General features: G+C 40.9%; 1 protein-coding gene across 7 annotated transcripts in view; it reads left to right on the top strand.

The window, feature by feature from the left end:
- dock10 (dedicator of cytokinesis 10) overlaps positions 1–20058 on the top strand; it is a gene marked incomplete at its 5' end in the record, with an annotated part of 73240 nt that overhangs the window by 48551 nt on the left and 4631 nt on the right. For all 7 annotated transcript variants that reach the window (XM_080460050.1, XM_080460047.1, XM_080460052.1 and 4 more), the window contains 28 exons: positions 1571–1663; positions 1844–1962; positions 2865–2934; positions 4209–4322; positions 4457–4528; positions 4818–4964; positions 5257–5340; positions 5537–5633; positions 5798–5830; positions 6828–7006; positions 8407–8523; positions 8930–9047; positions 9148–9269; positions 9509–9623; positions 10625–10691; positions 11091–11138; positions 14970–15080; positions 15454–15563; positions 15905–16020; positions 16389–16526; positions 16610–16792; positions 16905–17015; positions 17417–17632; positions 17740–17797; positions 18475–18576; positions 19120–19226; positions 19380–19502; positions 19604–19717. In XM_080460050.1, coding sequence (XP_080316176.1) covers positions 1571–1663; positions 1844–1962; positions 2865–2934; positions 4209–4322; positions 4457–4528; positions 4818–4964; positions 5257–5340; positions 5537–5633; positions 5798–5830; positions 6828–7006; positions 8407–8523; positions 8930–9047; positions 9148–9269; positions 9509–9623; positions 10625–10691; positions 11091–11138; positions 14970–15080; positions 15454–15563; positions 15905–16020; positions 16389–16526; positions 16610–16792; positions 16905–17015; positions 17417–17632; positions 17740–17797; positions 18475–18576; positions 19120–19226; positions 19380–19502; positions 19604–19717 — 3084 coding nt within the window. The remainder of the gene's footprint in view (positions 1–1570; positions 1664–1843; positions 1963–2864; positions 2935–4208; positions 4323–4456; positions 4529–4817; positions 4965–5256; positions 5341–5536; positions 5634–5797; positions 5831–6827; positions 7007–8406; positions 8524–8929; positions 9048–9147; positions 9270–9508; positions 9624–10624; positions 10692–11090; positions 11139–14969; positions 15081–15453; positions 15564–15904; positions 16021–16388; positions 16527–16609; positions 16793–16904; positions 17016–17416; positions 17633–17739; positions 17798–18474; positions 18577–19119; positions 19227–19379; positions 19503–19603; positions 19718–20058) is intronic.

Genomic DNA, 20058 nt, shown 5'->3' with positions numbered 1-20058 from the left:
GTTTAGGGCAGTCAGAAGATTGATGCCTTTTCACAGCAGTGTTTTTTCTTTTCAAAAAAGAAATGAGTTGGGTGAGAAACCCACTAACTTTTATTGAAACACTTTTTTCTAGAATTCAATTCATCATGTGTTTTATGTTTGTAATTAAAACAAGAAGAAGGGACTCAGAGAGTTCATATCTCAGACTGGCGAGGATTAAATCACTTCTTCCTGATGCCATGATCTGTTAGCCAGTTTTTTTTTTAACAAATCAAAACCTGTCCAAAGCATTTTGTGTCATCCCATTATCAAACCGAGGCTCACTCTACCACGTAGAAATGTTTTACCACATTTTGTCTTGGACAGTACATTATTGTCAAATCAGCTAAAAACCGCAGGTGATTTAAACAAAAATAAAAATAAAAAAAAAATCCCCAAAGGTATGTTTTAACTCAAAAGTGGAACTCCTGTCCATTTAAAATTTCTAGGCTGACTTATCACACTGTTCTTTTGCTCAATAAAACGTAAACAAATAAAAAGCAAACATAATGGCCGTTAGACATCATGAAGGAAAATATGCAGGCCGACGTAAGATGAAGCCAAACTGCAGTCTGTCAACAAATGGACAGTGTGGTAACACATTCTCATCTACTGGGACACATGTCAAGAGGAAATAGACTGTTTCTGTTCGCAGTTTGCTGGTAGATGATGATTGGAGCCCTGCACAGTGATACTCTGATCAACTTCAGTGAATTCTCAAAGCCACTGAGACTTACTTGAAAGAAAATTAAGAAAATGAAAACTGAAACTAGTCAAATGACTTGTGGAATTCACCTAAAAACTTCCCATGTAAACAGTTAGACAAGTAAAAATGTAAAAATATTAAACAAGTAATAGTGCTGTAATAGCTCACTCAGACGGGCAATATTTGTTTGAATAGGGATATCCCTTTTTTGTGACCTTAATAAAATCACGTATAAACTACCTGACTGACTGGAAAATAATTATAAACATATTTCATTTCTTTATGGCAAATGGGGAAAAAAAACCCTTTAAAAACAATTATATTGTCATTGACAACAATGAGGATATAACAAGTTAAGTTTTATGCTTCATGTTTTTTTGTCAGTTAAGCTGTGACTGAAACTTTCTACCATATAGTTGTTGTGTGTTAAAGGTTAATAAAGATGGAAAGTAAATACTAAAATGATCAAATGTTATTTGATCATTTTATAGTTATATTATTTGAAAATGGTAAAAAAAAAAAAAAAGGTTTCAGAAACTTTTAGCTGATTTTATTGAATTTTTGTATTTAGTGGATTTTTGCAGCATAGAACTAAAAAGTTTAAACATTACTTATAATAACATGAATACAATCGATCTTAATCGTATGATTATCTGCTAAAAAGATGAAGCTATCAGTCATTTCCTGTTGTTTTTTAAACTGTTTAGTTGTTGGAGCCAGTTATTAAGTTACCTATGAGTTATTGAAGTTCAAATCTTGGCTGTAACTGAACAAAAAAATTAAATCCAGTAAGTGTTAATGCAGAGTTTGGCTGTTGATTTTTATGCGTGCTTGTGTTTGTGGCAGGACCCCCACCTGAACCGATTCTTCCAGCAGTGCCAGAAGAGAGAGCTGGACCTCTCTCAGCCTCCTACCTCCAACTTCCTCAACTGTCTGAAGGTCAGAGAAACGCTATTGATTGACACAAAATGTTTAAAAAACAAAAAAGAAACCCAGCAGGGTATCATCTAATGAGTGAGACATCACGTCAAATTCCTTTCAGCCTCTTTGTAGTTTTCATTTTCACCCTTCTCACTCGGTCTTCTCCTCCTCCCCCACTTCCTCCTCTCTCCTCTCCAGGGTCTCCTCAGCATGGAGAGAATCCCAGTGATCGTCAGGTTTCTGCCAGTGCTTTTCAACCAGCTGTTCAAGGTTCTGACTCAGAATGACAATGATGAAGTCACTACTGCCACCACCAGGTAGGCATGAGCACTACACGCTTGACTCTGCATTGAGGAGGAGTGGATGTGGTAAAATATACAGTGCAACAATTTTCCGATGTTTAAAAATACAGTTTTATGGTGCATTTATGGGAGCAGAGTGACACGTGGAGAGTTGTGTGTGGGATTCTCTATTTGTATATATCTGTTTATATGTACATAGTAATATTTGTGTGGCAATAATGACATGTGTTAGTGTGCACTTAGATTAATGCACCGTGGGATTTGTATGTGTATTGTGTGTATACTGATATGTGTGTGTGCCTACAAGGACCTGAAACTGTCCTTGTTCTCATTTCCACCTCCGGTCTTTCTCTGTCTGTTGGAGTTTTATTTTTCTGTAACATGGGTTCATTTTGCTCTCAGGCAGGCTCTTTTTTTTGTGAAGCCAGGTCTAATGCAGTTTTCGAAATCACTCATCACAATGTGGCTCAGCATTATGAAGGCTTTCGTTGAGGAAACGCAGTGCTGACCAAAATGCCTAAAAATTAGCTTACATTTAGCCCAAATGGAAACCAGTTTTCTGTCGAGGAAAGAGAGAATTGAAATCCCCTTGTAAAAGGGGACAACTCTGGCGGAGGTGAAGACAGGAATTTACGGGTCCTTTTAGGGACGTTCACATCCAAGTATACACTAGCAAGTCTCATCACAAACACACAAAAGTCCATATGCATTCACAATTTGAGATATGCAAGCACAAGTCATTTTGCTTTTGTAAAATCATGATACAGTTTTTATTGCCTGTTACTTTATGCTACGCATTTTAATGTTTGGTTAATTAAAAAAAAAAAAAAGTGATTTAAATAATAAAGATTGTCAATGCTGAATGATTTTCTGAGACTGTAATCAGCTAAATCCTTATTATCTCTGTGTGTTTTCAGAGTGCTGGTTCACATTGTTGCAAAGTGCCATGAAGAAAACTTGGATCACTACCTGCACTCCTATATTAAGGTAAAATCGAGGCTAAGTGTCGTGCAGTCATACGCGGAGTAGAGTGTGCTTTATTGTGGGTCTGTTGTAGCACTGTGTGCTCAGAGAGACGATGTAATTTGGGAGGCTGTTGTTTTCCACAAAGGAGAGGAATCTGCACCCGCAAATTTGATTTGTTGAGGGGAAAAAAAACTAAAAGGGGGGCTTTATATGTTTGTGTGTGTTTGGGCCAGCCGGAGTGTGGCTAGGGCCACGTGCCCAAAACGCTGTGCAAACACACTCACAGAGAGGGAGAGGCGAAGAAGAAAGAGCGATTGAGTTGGAGGCAAACTGGGACATTCGGCCTGCTCAATCCGAAACACAAGGCATGTTTGTTTAGGGGTGGAAATCAGTGAGAGGATTAGAGAAGAGAGCAGGAGAAACCACAAGACCTGTTTCATGTTGGCCACAACCAAGGGAAACTGCAGGTTTTGAGGAGGGAGAGGCTGAGAGGAGAGGTGGGAGGAGCAAAGAGGAGCAGCAGGGCTGATGGAAACAGGGTTGCCATAGCAACTGATTGGCTGATGTTCAGTGCTCTTGGTGCCCAGCGTAAACTGCTGAGTGAGTGTGTGTTGGTGTGTGTGTGTGTGTGTGTGTGTGTGTGTGTGTGTGTGTGTGTGTGTGTGTGTGTGTGTGTGTGTGTGTGTGTGTGTGTGTGTGTGTGTGTGTGTGTGTGTGTGTGTGTGTGTGTGTGTGTGTGTGTGTGTGTGTGTGTGTGTGTGTGTGTGTGTGTGTGTGTGTGTGTGTGTCTAAGAATCCATGCATCTCCTGTCGTATGAATAGAGTAGCATGAATTAATGGGATTGGGAGCACACTGCTGGTTTAACACCAGTTTAGAATTATTTGAGTATTAAGGTTTGTTTTGGGTTTTGTTTTTTGTGTGTGTGTGTGTGCATGCCTGTGTGTTGGGGGTTTAATTTTACATCACAGCATTTCATTCTACTATATTTGACAGGAAAATATTTTTCTGTTTTATCTCCAAATATGAAATGCTGGTAACTGGAAGTTGTGTAACTAGATTGTCTCAACTTCGTTTTCTTTCAACAAACTAAATAAAAATAAATGGCTCTCTTGTTTTGATATCTCGCTTGAAGAATGGCTTTCACAATCAGTTAATTATTAGGGTGGAGTTTTTTTCTGTTTGTTATAATTTATTGCTCTTAGTTGTTTCCCCAGAAACAACTAACACAAATAAATCACTGAAAACTACAAAAAGGAAAAGCTTATTGACGTCCAGTGCCTCCTTGTCTCTGTAGTACGTGTTTAAGTCGGAGGCTCACGGCTTCAGGACGGTTCATGAAGAGCTTGCCAAGGGGATGACCTTTGACCTGAAGAGCAATGAGCAAGCAGCAGTCAGGAATGTCCTGAAGGTTTGTCTCGATCTTCATCCCCACCCTATTGTTTATCTATTCCAGCACGGCCTTTTTTTTATTTATCAAATGCTTCAAACTACTCTTGCCTCACAGTTTTCAAACGACTTTGCTCTGACCCGTCTTGGTTTCAGTTCTCCTGGTTCTTCTCTGAGCTCATTGTCAAGTCTATGGCACAACATCTGGTCGACTCTGACAAGGTCAAGGTGAGACGCATTCGCTTTTTGCTCATCCAATCCCATCCATCCGTCCAGCTTCTATGTCTATTGCGTTATTGGCCTTTGACCCGAAGATAACGTCACAGAGAGAACATGAAAACTCCACATAGGAAGGCCAGCCCCGTGGTTAAAGATAGAAGTAGTTCTATAAACTGAAAATGAAGTTTATGTGTTATTGAGCCAGTCTCAAGAGCAGCAGTGTGCAGGCCCGGCTCTCCTGACCTTTCTTTGCTCCCCTTCCATGACTGTACTAAGCCGACTTGCTGTGTCCCTCCAGCTCCCGAGGCCTCAGCGTTTCCCCTCATCTTATCTGAACCGGGTGGAGACTCTGGTGGAAACCGTGTCCGAACACATCTTCTGGAAAAATAAAGACCTGGCTGAAGAAACCCGCAGTGCTAACTTGGCTGTGGCTGCTTTTGTGAAGGTAGAATGAAATCTGATCATTAATTTAACTTATAATATTAAACAAAGAGATAAATGGTGTCCGGGGAAGCTGTCATATTTGACTGCATTTAAAGGAAACTTGAACTATGCTATTAAACTGAGTGCAATTTTTTTTTCTTTGAAGGATCAATACAAACTGTATAAACAGTCTGCATACAAAAACTGTTTGCCATTGATTCTTTGTTCTGTGTTAAATGATCTGTGTGTGATGGTAATTAACTCATACTGAGTGTGATCTGTGGCTTGACACTCTTCCTGTGTGCTTTTTGCAGCGCTGCTTTACTCTGGTGGACAGAGGCTTCACTTTCAAACTCATCAGCAACTACATAAACATGATCACTGCTACTGACAGCAAGGTAGATCAACATCTAGTGTCATTGAAAACTTTTGTCAGTTATTTCAACTTTTACGGATGTATACACTAACTGGTCTCAAGGATTTATTTTATTTTAAATGATTACATTTAAAATAGGAAACTCACTTATCGCAAAAGAAGTACTTAAAAATTAGACTACTTTTAAAAATAATAATGTGTTTATGTGTGACTGATAGGTGCTGTGTGAGCTGAAATTTGAATTCCTGAGAGAGGTGTGCAACCATGAACACTACATCCCTCTCAGCTTGCCTCTACCCTCCGCTCGCATCACAGGTATGAGCCCTCCCCACACACACACACACCCTCGCCGACTGTAGTGTTAATGTGGTAACTGTCATACATCAAGTAGATCTCACACTCATTTGTTAATTAACACTCCGTCTTTCTCTCTCACTCTCCCCCCTGTCATCTTCTCTCGCTTTGTTTGTTCATGTCAGACCATGCATCCCCTGAGCCACAAGGCACTCATGGTAAATATGTCCACTCATATTTGGCGATGTCCAATGTGCTGCAGTGTGTGTCTGTGTGACTGGAATTCACTGGAGTGTGTCATAGGGAAAAAATAATGATCGTGATTTATTTATCACAAAGGTTTTTGGTGTTTCTGTCAGCTGACTGACAAACCTGATTACAGTCTGGTCAAGTGGAAATCACTTTTTAATATGTTAAGAATTTATGGAGTGGTTCTAAGTTAATCTTACTGTCAGTGACCACCTGTGTGGTTTCATGCTCTCTGCTGTAAAGCTGTAAAGACACAGTACCACCTCCAATTCAACTACAGCTCACTGGGTTGTTTGGATTTTGCACATTATTGACTTTGTCTTTGAGTATCATGTTTTTTTTATGTATTTAGTCCTATTTTCACCTTTAAATAAGGTAAAAAAAAAATTGGGACTCATGTTTAATTCAAACTTTATAGAAAACTGAGAATGTCAATCACAGAATGTGCGAATAGACTCTTTTATGGGCCATTTTGTATATTACCTATGTTTTACAAAGTGTATCTACATTTGCAAAATCTCTCATTAAATTTCTTTAAAAGTTTTCCCTAAGCATCTTTGTCCCATGGAATGTATCATAAGAAACATTCCCATAAGAGGTGGCAACACATTGGACATTAAAGGCACCAAAAGCACAAAAATGAAAGAAAATTATTATTATTGTTTTTAAAGTCAGCAACTGCTCTGCTCTTGAAACACTGCTGATGGGAGCTGCAGTTGTACACATGATAATACAAAAACACCACGCACAACTCATCATCGTCATCGACCTAAATTTGAACACAGTTCTGTTTGTAGACTGTTTCATCACGCAGCCCCACTGTCACATTATTTGTTCACTGTGACCACATTTCTGTTTAGGAAAGAATTGATTTAATCCATGCCATAAAAAGCAAACACTGGCTTTTGTGCCATTAAATGATAGTTTGGTTATTCCCTATTTGAACTGTGAATCTGTTCTCCTCAGTGTCGGTGCCGGAGTACAACTTGACCGGAGAGTTCTGCAGGAAACACTTCCTGACCGGCCTCCTGCTGAGGGAGCTCGGGCTGGCGCTGCAGGATGAGCAGGACCTGAGACACCTTGCTTTGGCCACACTCAAGACTCTAATGGCCAAACACTCGCTGGATGCACGCTATGCCACCAAGGTAGACGGACGTGTTTATATGGGAGAAAACTAAAGGGCATGAAAAATGAGTCATGGGCACACAGTGGGGATTCTTTCCCTGTGACTCACACCAACTCGCAGATATGTGAGTGTTGGTGGCAGCTGCATACATGAGACAGGACGTCTTAATGAATGGTGGGAAGTCTAGATCAAGTCAGTCATTTGCCCTCTGTTCGGTCCAAACACTGACGACCGCAAACCAGCAGCAGGATTAGAGACCAGAACTGACTGAACACCAATCAGGAAGCCAAACCAAATAGATGGGAGATGATGAATGTTTTGTGCAACAAAATATTTAAAATAAATTAAAATGTTCTTTTCAATTATGCACTAATTACTAAGGGATACAATTTCTTAAAATAGGGGTGCCAAGCTCATTTTCAACTCTGCATGAACCCACCTTTTCTTTAAATAACCTATAAATACTGACAGCTGGTAGTTTAAGGTCAAAATATGTACGAACCACTCTAAATACCTTTACAAAACCTAATATATACAACCTGAAGTTTCTTTAGAATTAAGAAAAATTCTCTATGCCAGTGTGTTTCTCTTCTCACCAATGTTGGCAAATATGTTTCTTCAGCTGTAAAATTTCTTTAGCGTCCATGTTCCTGCAAGCTCACCACCATTTTTATGTCTTCAATGTAATTCTTGCACATACAATAAAGCAAGCAGCTTTCACTGCTGCCTCTGCTGTTCAATTCTGGTTCTCATTTTATCATTGGACAAGTTCGGACTAACGGTTAGTCTAATTAAAAAATATTGTAGTTGAGGTTCTCTTTATCATTTATAAAATTGGACAAAGTCAGATTAGATCCCCCGTCGCCTGGTTAATCTGTGGAATAGACCTCCTCTGGCTAAAACCCCCTGGAGCACATTAATAAAGCAGGAATGATCTCTCTGTCCACACATTGTAAGCACAGTTTTTTTTTTTGAACTGATGCCAAGATGTAGCCACATCTGTCATCAGCTTTTTTATTGAGTTCCAGTGAAATCAAAGATCTCTTTATCAAGAAACAACATCGAAGTAACAGCACAATAATCACAAAAGTAACCTAAAGAGATCAAACTCTAAAAAGCCAAATACATGTGAAAGACTGACATACACATAATGATGACTCCAGAGACCTATGCTGCCATAGTTTCATACATTGTTTCCAGGCTTTCCTCTTGACTCCAATATGAACTATTGGAGCAAACTGGCTGCAGATTCAAGCTTTTGTTGCCCTTGCTTCTCACAAAATGGCTTTGTAGATAAATCCAAGCCAATGTGTTTTTAGGAATATTGACAATAACACAACACATACAAACAAGGAAAATAATGGTGCAGGTCTTTCACTAAGACTGTGTTGACATTTGTTTGATTGGCTGTATTTCCAGGAGAAGCAAGCAAGGATTGCGTCTCTCTACCTGCCTCTGTATGGACTGATCCTGGACAACATGCCCCGCTTCTTCCTCAGAGATCTCTTCCCCATCTACTTCACTTCAAGTGATCAAGTGAGGCTCCTCATTTGAAAGACTTGCTCTTTGCTTAATGAACTTTAAATAGTGATGACTTTTAATGCATTATTTAGTTTCTACATTATTTGCTCAGTTTGGTTGTTCAGACCTCGCACTGTGATTTATTATATTACTTATGATTGTTATCATAACAGTTAAAGTTTTACCATAAACCCAGCTACTAACCTTCGATCTGAACCAGTATGAGGGATTCTGCCCTTCAGGGGCACCATTGAGTCTACAGACTTGTGCATCAGTGGTAGAAACTCTGAATTAAACCTTAGTCAAACCCACACTGCCCTGTCAGTATTCTTAATAGGGGATGACATACCTGAAGGCTAAACAAAGGTATTTTCCTTTCCCTGTCTGTGCTCATCTCACTGCATCACTGCACCTTCATCAGGGCTCTCGAGATGACCTCAGTGTGGGAGGGGGAGTGGCCGGAGGAGTGATTCCTGTTACTCGGCATGGAAACTCTGTGGATGCCTCTTTCTCCAAAGAAGTGCTCAACTCCATCACAGGTATCGCTGTGGGATCAGTGTGTGTTTGTCGTGTTCATGCACAGTGTAGAGGTGCGAAACAGGACATTGATGCAGACTCCCCTCCCCCTCCACACACCAGCTTTCTCATCCTTGGCAGTTGCTACGGGCAACCAGACCGACTCCCGAGGCTCTCTGATCAGTGTGGACTCGAACCCCAGCAACAGTGACAGGAACAGTGAGAAGATGGATGGATGTGAGAAGGTGAGATGAGGAAAGAGACTTATAGGGGAAAAAAAACCAACACAACAACATTTCAACGTGGTAATATTATTTATCATGGGTTACTGTATCATCCTTTATCTGTTTTCAGTTCCAGATAGTTTAAAATCCACATAAATGTAAATACTGAGGAGATGACCTCATTGTCTGCAGCGGTAGTCACAACCCTGATACCAACAGTTCATCTTTCGCCCCCTCTTTGTTTGGACGCTTGTCCTTAGTTTGCCCGACCGCAGTCCCTGATAGGCTATGGCTCTCGCTGTGATAAATTGGACCAGGCAGAGACCCGCAGTCTCCTAATGTGCTTTTTGCACATCATGAAAACCATATCTGAAGGTAAGCTTATGCATTTGACTCTGATCTGTTTTCTGGATTCACACAGTCAAGTTTGGAAGTTTATTAAAAATACAATATAGATCATTCAACCGGAGCATCCACTTTGTCAGTTGTCTTGTGATATATTACTTTATGTATTATCTACAGAAGGTAGAGGAAATTGAAGATGAATTTATGTGTAGGAGTATCAGTCTTTCTTAATCTTTACTGGTGTAACCCACTAGTAACAATTTTCATGTAGAATTATATACAATAGCTTCTCCAAAGCATCAAATGGCATGTTGTCTGCCATGCTCACAACACGTCATATAATCCAACTTGATTTCAGTGTTTACAATTCCTGAAGAATGAAGCAGGTCAAATTAAAGAAATCAACTAAAAGCCTGTGAACTTGTGAAATAAAAATATTACTATGAAAAAGAACAACTGGAGTTGCAGTTCATAAATGGTGTCAAAGAATGTTAATTGTGTCAAATCAAGACATGTCTGGTCAAACAATAACAACAGTGACTTCATACAATATGACACATCATAAGGCATTATGATACAATATGATACATTACTAACTGATACATTACGAAACAAGATATCAGAAAACGATAAGATACAATACATGACACATCATGATCCATTACAAAACATTACTATAATGATATATTGCAATATCGTGTAAAGGGATACATTACGATATGATACATCGCAAAATGATGACACACATTGCAGTAAAATATGATGAATTAAAGTCTGATACATTACAAAAATATAATCATTTCAATTGAAAGCATTGTGATAATGTAAAAGACAATATAATGCACTGTATTACAATATGTATTGCTAAAAACTCAAACAAAACCACAGGTTGTTTTTTTTGTATAATTATTTTGTCTCAGTGATTTCTAGATATGGGAGTTGTTTTGCAGCTTGCCTTGCCTTACAAAAACCTTATCTGGCACTTGACTGCTGCCTTGTGTAACATGATGTCTTCTGTCATCTCCTTCCAGATGTGTTGGTGTCTTACTGGCATCGGGCCATTCACCAGGAGATCTCAGACTTCTTTAACATCTTGGAGTAAGAGCTCTACTTTTCCTCACTACACAGTATTTACCACAGGTCCTGTTGAGATGACGAGTGATCCCAACTCTTTACACAGCTAGAAAAAAAACCAGAAGCAGTGGGATCAAAACAGGCAGAGAAGAAAAGGGAAAAAAGAGGGGTAATGTGGCCAGGAGAACAGATGAAAATAATGACCCAGTGTGAGAGAGAAGAAAAGCAGACCGCAATTCCAACTAGAGCTTTCTATCCACAGAACAGTGCAATAAATTAGCTTTGTGTTTCCTGTTTGTGACAACACTGAAACGCTTCTGGTATAGCTCAGTTTAAGGACACACTTCTGACCTTAGAAAGCACTTAAGACAAACACATTTCTACTAAGATGTTTTTAAATTGGCTTCTCCCCCCCCCCCTCAGGCTATGCCTCCAGCACTTCAGGTTCCTTGGTAAACGCCACATAGCCAGGTGAGTCCATGCTCCTTCCTGCGTTCTCTGACAAAGATGTGGATCAGCTGTCATATGGGTCTATTCAATATAGTGCTGCAGATAGGGAAACAGCTTATTAACTCAACATATATGCTGCAGCCAAAGGTTGTAACACCCCCACCCAGTGATACATAATTCATATAATCAGGCACACACACACACATGGATGGACACAAATGTAAATGTAGCCACCAAACACACACACTGCCTGGTGAAAGCGAACAGAAACAAATGAATCGGGCACCGTCGAGCTGAAATACTAATATGTGTTCTGTATGCGTGTGCAGAGTCAGGGATGAGCTTCAAGAGGGGAGGTGGTAAAGGAGGGAAGAAAAGGAAGCGGGGGGAGGTGAAACTCCTGGATCGAGTTGTTGAGAGAGAATCACTGCTGGATATTGTACTGTAGTTGTTGGCAAGCACAGGTTAGGGGTTGTTATCGTGTGTGTGTGTGTGTGTGTATGCGTGTGTGTGTGTGTGTGCGTGTGTGTGCTCTTACTGGAGCTGAGCCATTGGCACTGCAAGACTCTTCCATCTTCTGGTTCCTCCTAGCTAATTAAATTAGCCCTCTTTTTTTCCTCTCAGCAGTAGGATGCTGAGATGTAAGCCAAAAAAAAAAAAAGGAGGCTGAGAGAAGACACTGCTTTACTATGTGTGGAGGTATTAACTGAATAAAGATAGCTGGAGGTGTAGCTGAGGCTCTCAGACGTAGTTGAGCCTTTCTGAGCCTGCAAGCTACTTAACATTCATCTGTAATACCAGGCCATTGGGGGATTCACAGTGTTACGCCTGTGTCTGTCTCGGTGTCTCTCTCTGTGAGTTCTTTGATGCCTGGCTGAGTCCATGTGGGCACCCATTGGAGTTCAGGAGTGATGAAATACACTTGCAGTGCGTAGCCAGGCAGCCAGCCAGCCAGACAGGAAGACACTCAGCCAACGTAACAGACAACTGTTAAGTCATTAAAACCTCTGACAGCCTGTTTAGAAATGGTCAATATTTTTGCTGGATTTCTAAAGCAGATCTGTTAAGCTCGTTTCCTGGGTTTCTTTGATATTCACCAGAGTAGGTTTTCAGCAGTCGTCGTTAAACCTATTTCCTTCAGTTGAACCTGTGCTTGTCTTATTGATCAGCTTGCAGTCGTTTCTTTGAGTCTGCTGATATGCAGTGTCAGGCGCATGTAATTTGACACCCGCTGTCTTGACGGTTTTTGCTGTGGCTGTATCTGTTGATCATAAAGAAATATGTGGTGTCAGTTTTTAAAAGGCCTGATCCAGGAAAATTCTTCACATCAGTCTGAGACTCCTCCCCAGGACATCACTTTAGCCTTGTTTAAGCCCTCATCTCACTGGCCTCTACTTCATGACCAAACAAAGACAGAAATATGATTGTGCAATTTTTGTACTTTGAGTCACTTTGAATCAGTACTTTGTGTATGTTGCTCAAATATTGCAAGAATTTTGGGCAAACTTCAGGCAAAATTGGGTTTCCGTGCATGCGACATGATACTCGCTTGATATTCCCAGGACATTTACCAGATATTATTACAAATTTACAACAGATGCAGGAATGACGTGCAACAGCCCAGCTACAGTTGTCCAAGCCAATTGGGAATCAAGCAAAAACTTCATCATCTTTCAGCGTTTTCCCATTATTGTCACCACTGTCATCATCTTCTTCCAATACCCTCTGGTTCTTTGATCCTCTTTCCTCACACCAACCGCCTGCATGTCACTTTTCACGGCATCCATGATCCTCCTCACTGGCGTTCCTCTTCCTCTCCTGTCTAGCAGCTCCATCTTCTTCATCATTTTCCCTTATACTTTGTAAACCCCTGCAAATGTTCTGAGCTGTTTTGGAAACCAAGTCAATCATTTGTGGCGCCCAGTGGGATATTTGCAATAATATTGAATCTAATGAAAACAGTGCAAAATGTAAGCAAATGTGTATTTTGGAGATAATTTCTTTGTTTCAACATTGCCGCATCTTATACTGATGATGACTTGTTTTTTCACCATCAAATTAACCAAACAGCAGCAAACCAGAGTCAGAAGCAAGCAAAAGCTGTTTTGCATAGGCAGAGTGGCTTGTGCAGATTTAACCCTCACACTGCTCATCACACAAATACCTGTTCCTTACAAAATCATTTAAGGGAAATTAACAGGCTTTCATATGAGATATAAGATATTATAATTAAGCATTATTACTAAAACAAAACAAAAAGAAAAACAAAAGTTCTTACTTTTTGTGATTCGTTTATTTTATCTATGACAGAAAATATGGAAAATCCTCCAGGTATTCTTAAGAAAGTAAGAATTAAATGCAAACGTAACTGTGAGCCTGTTTCATCAGGATATTGTAAATGTGTTCACTAGATGTTATAGGCAATAGAATGGAAACATTAGCTGTCATGATTCATTTATTACGTTCTGCTTTCATTCTGAATGCTCCTGTTTTGGTGTGCTAGTAAGAGTGGGTGTGTCTACCGGCGTTTGACTTTGATTGTTGTATTTTGGCAAATCAGAGATGGAAGAGTGGAACCACAGCCTTTATTAGGTGCATTCTTAGGTGACTCCAAGGAAAATAGATTGTGAACCATTGATTTATGACAATGCTGCTCATAGTCAGGCCTTTTTGGACTTTGATGTAGTTTAATTCCAGTTGTTCTTGTAGCAGATACTGTGTCTGTCTGTCTGTCCTCGTTCAGGAAACCTCTCCTTATCTTGTATTTTATAATACTGACACATTTACACCTACACAGTCCACACCGCATCACACAAAGTAACAGCTGTAATGTTGTCTCCACGTTCGACCTTGCTGTTGTAGCCTTCATCACAGTGCATGCATACATCCTCCCCCCTCTGTGCATGCAGCCTCTGTTAATGGACAGTCAGTGTGACCGCACATTTATTGATGTTCTGTTTTTTTGGTTTTTTTGCATCAAGTAAGCCTTTCTGTGTTGATACAAACTGTAGACAGATGTATGTTGTGGGATATTTTGCACGCCAGCTTGGTTTGCTCTTTTCACACATCTCGCTCGCTGATGCTGCACGTCGACCTCCGTCTTCATCTCCTCCCTCCCGACTCGCTCAGCTCCACCTGCTGCTTTGCTTGTCACAGTTGTCTTCTTTTTTTGTTTATCCAAGGCACCGTTTGCTTTGTTCAGGCCGGCTGCCCGTTTGTGATCAGGACTAGTCTTACGCATCATAGGAACATGAAATGTTGGACATGTGTTTGTTGAGATCCAGTTCCTAAGCTGATTTGCGCTGAGGCTTAACTGACATTCAGCTCCATCACATCGATACATTTTAATTCCCATGCTAACCACTGTTTTACATAAATACCAACCCAAGTCTCTGCTCCCCACTAACACTCTACCAGGAGTTAATGTAACATTTGCACAATATTATACTAATGGCAAACTGAAACCATTGACTCTGCTGTGCCTCCAGCATTTCCATCTGGCTGACCTTCCTCTCTATATGAGCTGTTTGATCTTTTTTTTCCCACTCCGGCCGCTCTCATCAAGCCAAGGTCAAATTGGAGATCTTGTATGCTTTCAGCATTTCATTTAGCTGCCAGAGTGCAATGTGACCTAGCTGCTATAAATATGTAGCAAGGTCACAAAAGTGCACAATAGTTCTGCATTGCAAAGTGTTTACATTCAGACCCGTTTTTATTAAGTGCAGACATTCTTAACTGGCTGTTATTAACTGCCACTCACAGTTAGAATAACCTAAGGTGGGATACGCTTAACGATGATGGTCTTAACTAAACTAACTAACGTTAGCTTTGATGTGGTTGGCTTGTGAACAGGAAGCTAGCAGCGGCAGTAAAGCTGGCCCAGTCAACCCAGGCCAATGGCACCCTGAAGGTCTCTAACCACCCCTCCCAGTCCTCTCAACCCTCCAGCCTCTTCCCACAATGGTAATCACCCTCCACCAGGAAAACACACCAGCCGAGATGACAGAGTTAAAATGAGTAGAATGAGTCGTTGGCTACTTATTGATATTGCTGTCTAGTGATTGACTCCTCTATGTAATTAGACATTAACACTTTATTTGAATACAGGTTAAACTCTTTTCAGATACATTTCAATCTTGTTGTATATTCATTGTTGATGTGATCATTGTGTTTTCCATGTTTAAGGATTGCTATTGTGTATTCAGCATGCCCCTCCTCATACCTGCAATGTTCTGTGTGATTTGCCTGTCCATGTCTTTGCACTACATACAAAGTGTTGAATAAATGTGAACTCCGTGGTGTAATATTAACTGTTAATCTCTGCTGTTGCCTGCAGGATGGCGTCTGGAGGTGAAGGTCATCGGCACGCTCGCTCTCAAACCATGCCCATCATCAGGGGCAAGAACGCCCTCACAAACCCCAAACTGCTGCAGATGATGGACACAGGTATCACTGATAAACACAAACACATATCTTGCACATCTTTTGCATTGAGACATTAGATTGACTGACATTTCCTGCAGATCTACTTTAAACTCAGCAATAACTACTACTTGCTTAACTCTTACCGTAACCTTTACTAGAACCAAAGTCCAATCTTTAATCATGTTGCACATGAAATTGTTTTTATTTCACTCACAGAGGGAGTTGATTTTTTATCTCCTCTACAACAAGTCTCAGAAATTTGAGTCTCTAAGCAGATTTCATCCACTTTAGCAAATACGCATTTACAGGCTTCCAAATAATAAGAGACAAATGTGAGTGTTTACATCTGGTTCTGTTTTTAGATGGAAGTATTCAGGACGGGGACTCGCTAAGTCCCACGGATGTTGAGGCAAACTTGTCCACGGAGGTGTCCCTCACTGTGCTGGATGTGCTGGAGCTCTTTGTTCACCACCACAAGGTCTGTGGTCATTTGATACCAGGCAACATACAATAAATTAATGTTATGTGCTGAACATCCATGTTGTACACTTCACATGTCACTATTCAATATTATACTATATGTCTGATGTTGCTGAATGTTTTTTTTATCCTTTTTAATATGTAAAAATGAAGGGTTTTCATTGAAAGAACTACCCTTTAATTTATGGACATGTTTCACGTTAGTAAGTCAAGTCTGTGATACTTTACTGCCACCTGGTGGCAAGATGAAATTCCTTCCAATAAGGTGTAAAGTAATCCTTCCATCAAACCTTTAACAATGGACCAAAAAAAAGGTTTTCTGTTGTAATATCACTTGTTATTCTGTTTGGGTGACCCTTCGTACAGAAGCAGCTGCTGCTGGATGATGGACAGAACACACTGATGAAAAAGGTGCTGGACACCTACATGCTCTTCTTTCAAATCAACCAATCGACTGCGACTCTACGGCATGTCTTTGCAGCCCTCAGGCTTTTTGTACAAAAGGTAAAAAAACATCAAATGAGTACATTTCTTCTTAGTAAATGTAATTTACTAAGACCTGATTTCACCCTGTTCTCTCCCTGTAGTTTCCCAGTGCATTCTTCCAGGGTAAAGCCGACCTGTGTGGCTGTCTGTGCTATGAGATCCTCAAGTGCTGTAACCATCGATCCAGCTCCACCCAGATGGAGGCGGCTGCTCTGCTGTATTTTGTCATGAGGAAAAACTTTGAGTTTACCAAGGGCAAGTCGATAGTTCGCTCACATCTGCAGGTCAGTCGGACCCGGTTTCCAATATTGCAAGTATAGAACTTGTGTGTTGTGCGTGAAATATGGAACAAAGTCTCAGAGCGACTCCAACTCATCATTCCCCACGGTTTTACAGGTTATCAAAGCAGTGAGCCAGCTGATAGCGGATGCTGGAATCGGAGGCTCGAGGTTTCAGCAATCTCTGGCCATCATCAATAACTTTGCCAATGGAGACGCACCACTGAAGGTACAGCATGTTTTAGTTCAATATCATGGTACTGCCATTATTAATTATGAATAAAATAAAATGATTTTATACTTACCACATATTCCTCTCATGTCACTGCTGACTGGATTTCAGTGCATTCAACTTTTCGTTCATGCTGAAATATCATTTTTAGGGCGCGTTTTGGAGAAGCAGAGGCGCTCAAAACAGCATGTATCGACATGCGGAAGTAGAATCTGGCGGCATGAAGCGCGTTAACCGATAAAAAAATCCATAAATAAGCCGCGTCATTGTATAAGCCACAGGGTACAAAGCATGTGAAAAAAGTAGTGGCTTATAGTCCGGAAATTACAGTATTTGAAATTAAAGTTATTGTACATTTTCAGTTTAATTCAAACATTAATTTTCATTTTATTTTACAGAACACTCCATTCCCCGCTGAGGTAAAGGACCTGACTAAACGGATCAGGACGGTCCTGATGGCCACAGCTCAGATGAAGGAGCATGAGAAGGATCCTGAGATGTTGGTGGATCTGCAGTACAGTCTGGCTAACTCTTACGCCAGCACGCCGGAACTTCGACGCACCTGGTTGGAGAGTATGGCCAAAGTTCACGTTCGCAACGGCGATCTTTCAGAGGTTATTAATGTTTTTTTTCCTGTTGGTATACTCTTCTTGCACACGTCTTTAAGAAAAATCTTCTTTAAAACGGATGATTTTGAGTCTTTTTTAAAAATTTTCTTTAGGCTGCTATGTGCTACATCCACATCTCAGCTCTGATTGCTGAATCGCTGAAGAGGAGAGGTGAGTGCTCACTCGCTGCTGTGCTTCACTTCATCAGCTTTTTGCAGCATGTTAGGTGCCACTGCGTGTATGCACAATTACACCGTCCATATGCAGTGCCGTGAACTATCCGTTGGTTTGCGCAGCTCTGCAGACGCGTTAACTCCACTCAGCCTTTTCACAGCTCTCTTCTGTCAGTCAGAAAGCTCTCCTCTTTCTCTGCTAACACAGTCATTTCTGGAGTTGAGTCCTTCATACTTTCATGAGGGTTGATGTTTTTGTCTGGAATGGATTTCATTGTTACCAGTGTGAGATTATGTACAGTAGTTAGGAATTCGGGGACTTGAGAAGCTGCTCGCTGTTTGTGTAGATGGTCAGTCTTTGTTATATAGGGTTATAGATTTATGTCCACAGATCTGTTGTGTTGCATGTTGCTATGGTTGCATGTAGTTGAATGTTACATGTGCATGCTTCCTCGTCCACACCGCCATGTGTCCCTCTTCCGCCGTATGCATCCAACATCTTCTTGCATGCGATTCACCCACTGAGCCGGCGGGCCAGCAGCTGGTGCGGCATACCAGTAGCTTGGCCGATTCGCAAGCCTTGTCTTTGACTGGAAAAAAGCAAAAGCAAGTGGACTCGAACTTTGTAAACCTGCTCCTCCCCCTCCTCCTCCTCCTCCCCTTCCTACCAAACAGGCTACTGGAGAACTGACAAGGCCAGGATGTCCAGTGTGTCCCCCGAGGAAAGCCCTGTCTTTAAATGTAGCTCCTTACTAACTACCTCCCGAGATCAAGACAGTGAGTGTGTGCGCCTGGGGCCTGCTGGGTGAAAGGGTTGGGAGTTCAGCACAGCGGGATGGAGACAAGAGAGTTTGGGTGATCATGGGTGTGCAGTGATTTTTAAAGCTCTTGCCAGTGGGTGCAAGGCGATTGACATGGAGCGATGGACATGAGATTTATTCCCTCTTCTGCATTATGGAGCATTTAATGTACAATTTCATGTTTTTGCTGCCACTGTTCTTGCCTTGATGACTTTACCAGCCACTGTTTGACTTTTTGCACAAGCCTGGTTAGGATGCTCAGTGTCACCAGAGTTTGTTGTAAATCACAATCACACTGGATTTTATTTTTATTTTTTATTTGTTTTTACTGTTGTGTCTGCAAATGTTGAATGCTTTTCTCCAAAAATGTTTTAATTTTTAAAGACTTACCTTAAACACACAGTTTGACCTGGATGCATCTAATACATCTGTTTGTTACAAGCTAAATATAACACGAGCAAAGACGTTTAGTCATTGTGGGTAAGTCCTGACGATTTTTCTCACTTGTTTGAAACCGCAGCTTCTTTCTCCATGGGGTGGGCAGCGTTTATGTGCATCAGCCCGAATGTTAAGGAAGAAGGTGCCATGAAAGAAGACGCTGGTACTCAGGACACACCATATACTGAGGTCAGTGTCTTAAAAATTGGAAATATCATGGCTTTTTATGATAGTAACCATTGTTGCGAGTTCAAGAAAAAAGATGTGATGTACTTGAGTGATGGTAATATTTTGAGCAGTTACCTCTGCAATATGCTCTGTGAATTCAATAATATTATGTAGGACACCCTCGTGGAGCAGCTGGAGCTGTGTGTGGACTATCTGTGGAAATCTGAGCGACACGAGCTCATTGCTGACATCAACAAGCCTGTGATTGCTGTCTTTGAGAAGAGGAGGGATTTCAAGGTGTGTGTTTTCTGTCACTCATCCTGTGTCCTCGTGTTGGGGGGGGGGGGTCTGTATTGAGCTGACTGCAAACTAAATTTCCCACTTGTGTGTGCTTGCAGAGGCTCTCGGAGCTGTACTATGACATCCACCGCTCGTATCTGAAGGTGACGGAGGTGGTGAACTCAGAAAAGCGTCTCTTTGGTCGCTACTACCGCGTAGCCTTCTATGGACAGGTGAGGGATAAATACGGAATTAGATTAATTAAATGGACATGTTCCACACCTCGAATAAATAGAATACACAGCAATATCCAGCAGGTCCGATTAGACTTTACTTCTGAACAATTGCAAAGTCCTGAGGTGTCTGTGCACAGAAGCAATTCTTTTCCTCTTTTCTTCTTTTTTTGTTGTAATTTGCAGGAGCTGTCTTGTAAACTTGACATGATTATTAACTATGACTTTAAGATGTTTATAACATCTACAACATTTTTGGAAAAGTCAAAGAAAGCAGATAGAGCTTTGTGTTCATACACTATTCCATGTACTCATCACAATCTGTCGCAGAACCTTCTTAG

The sequence above is a fragment of the Lipophrys pholis genome, assembly GCF_963383615.2.
Source record: "Lipophrys pholis genome assembly, chromosome: 3".
Classification (NCBI taxonomy): Eukaryota; Metazoa; Chordata; class Actinopteri; order Blenniiformes; family Blenniidae; genus Lipophrys; species Lipophrys pholis.
The sequence above is the reverse complement of the archived record's forward strand: the minus strand, read 5'-3'. Positions and strand labels throughout refer to the sequence as shown.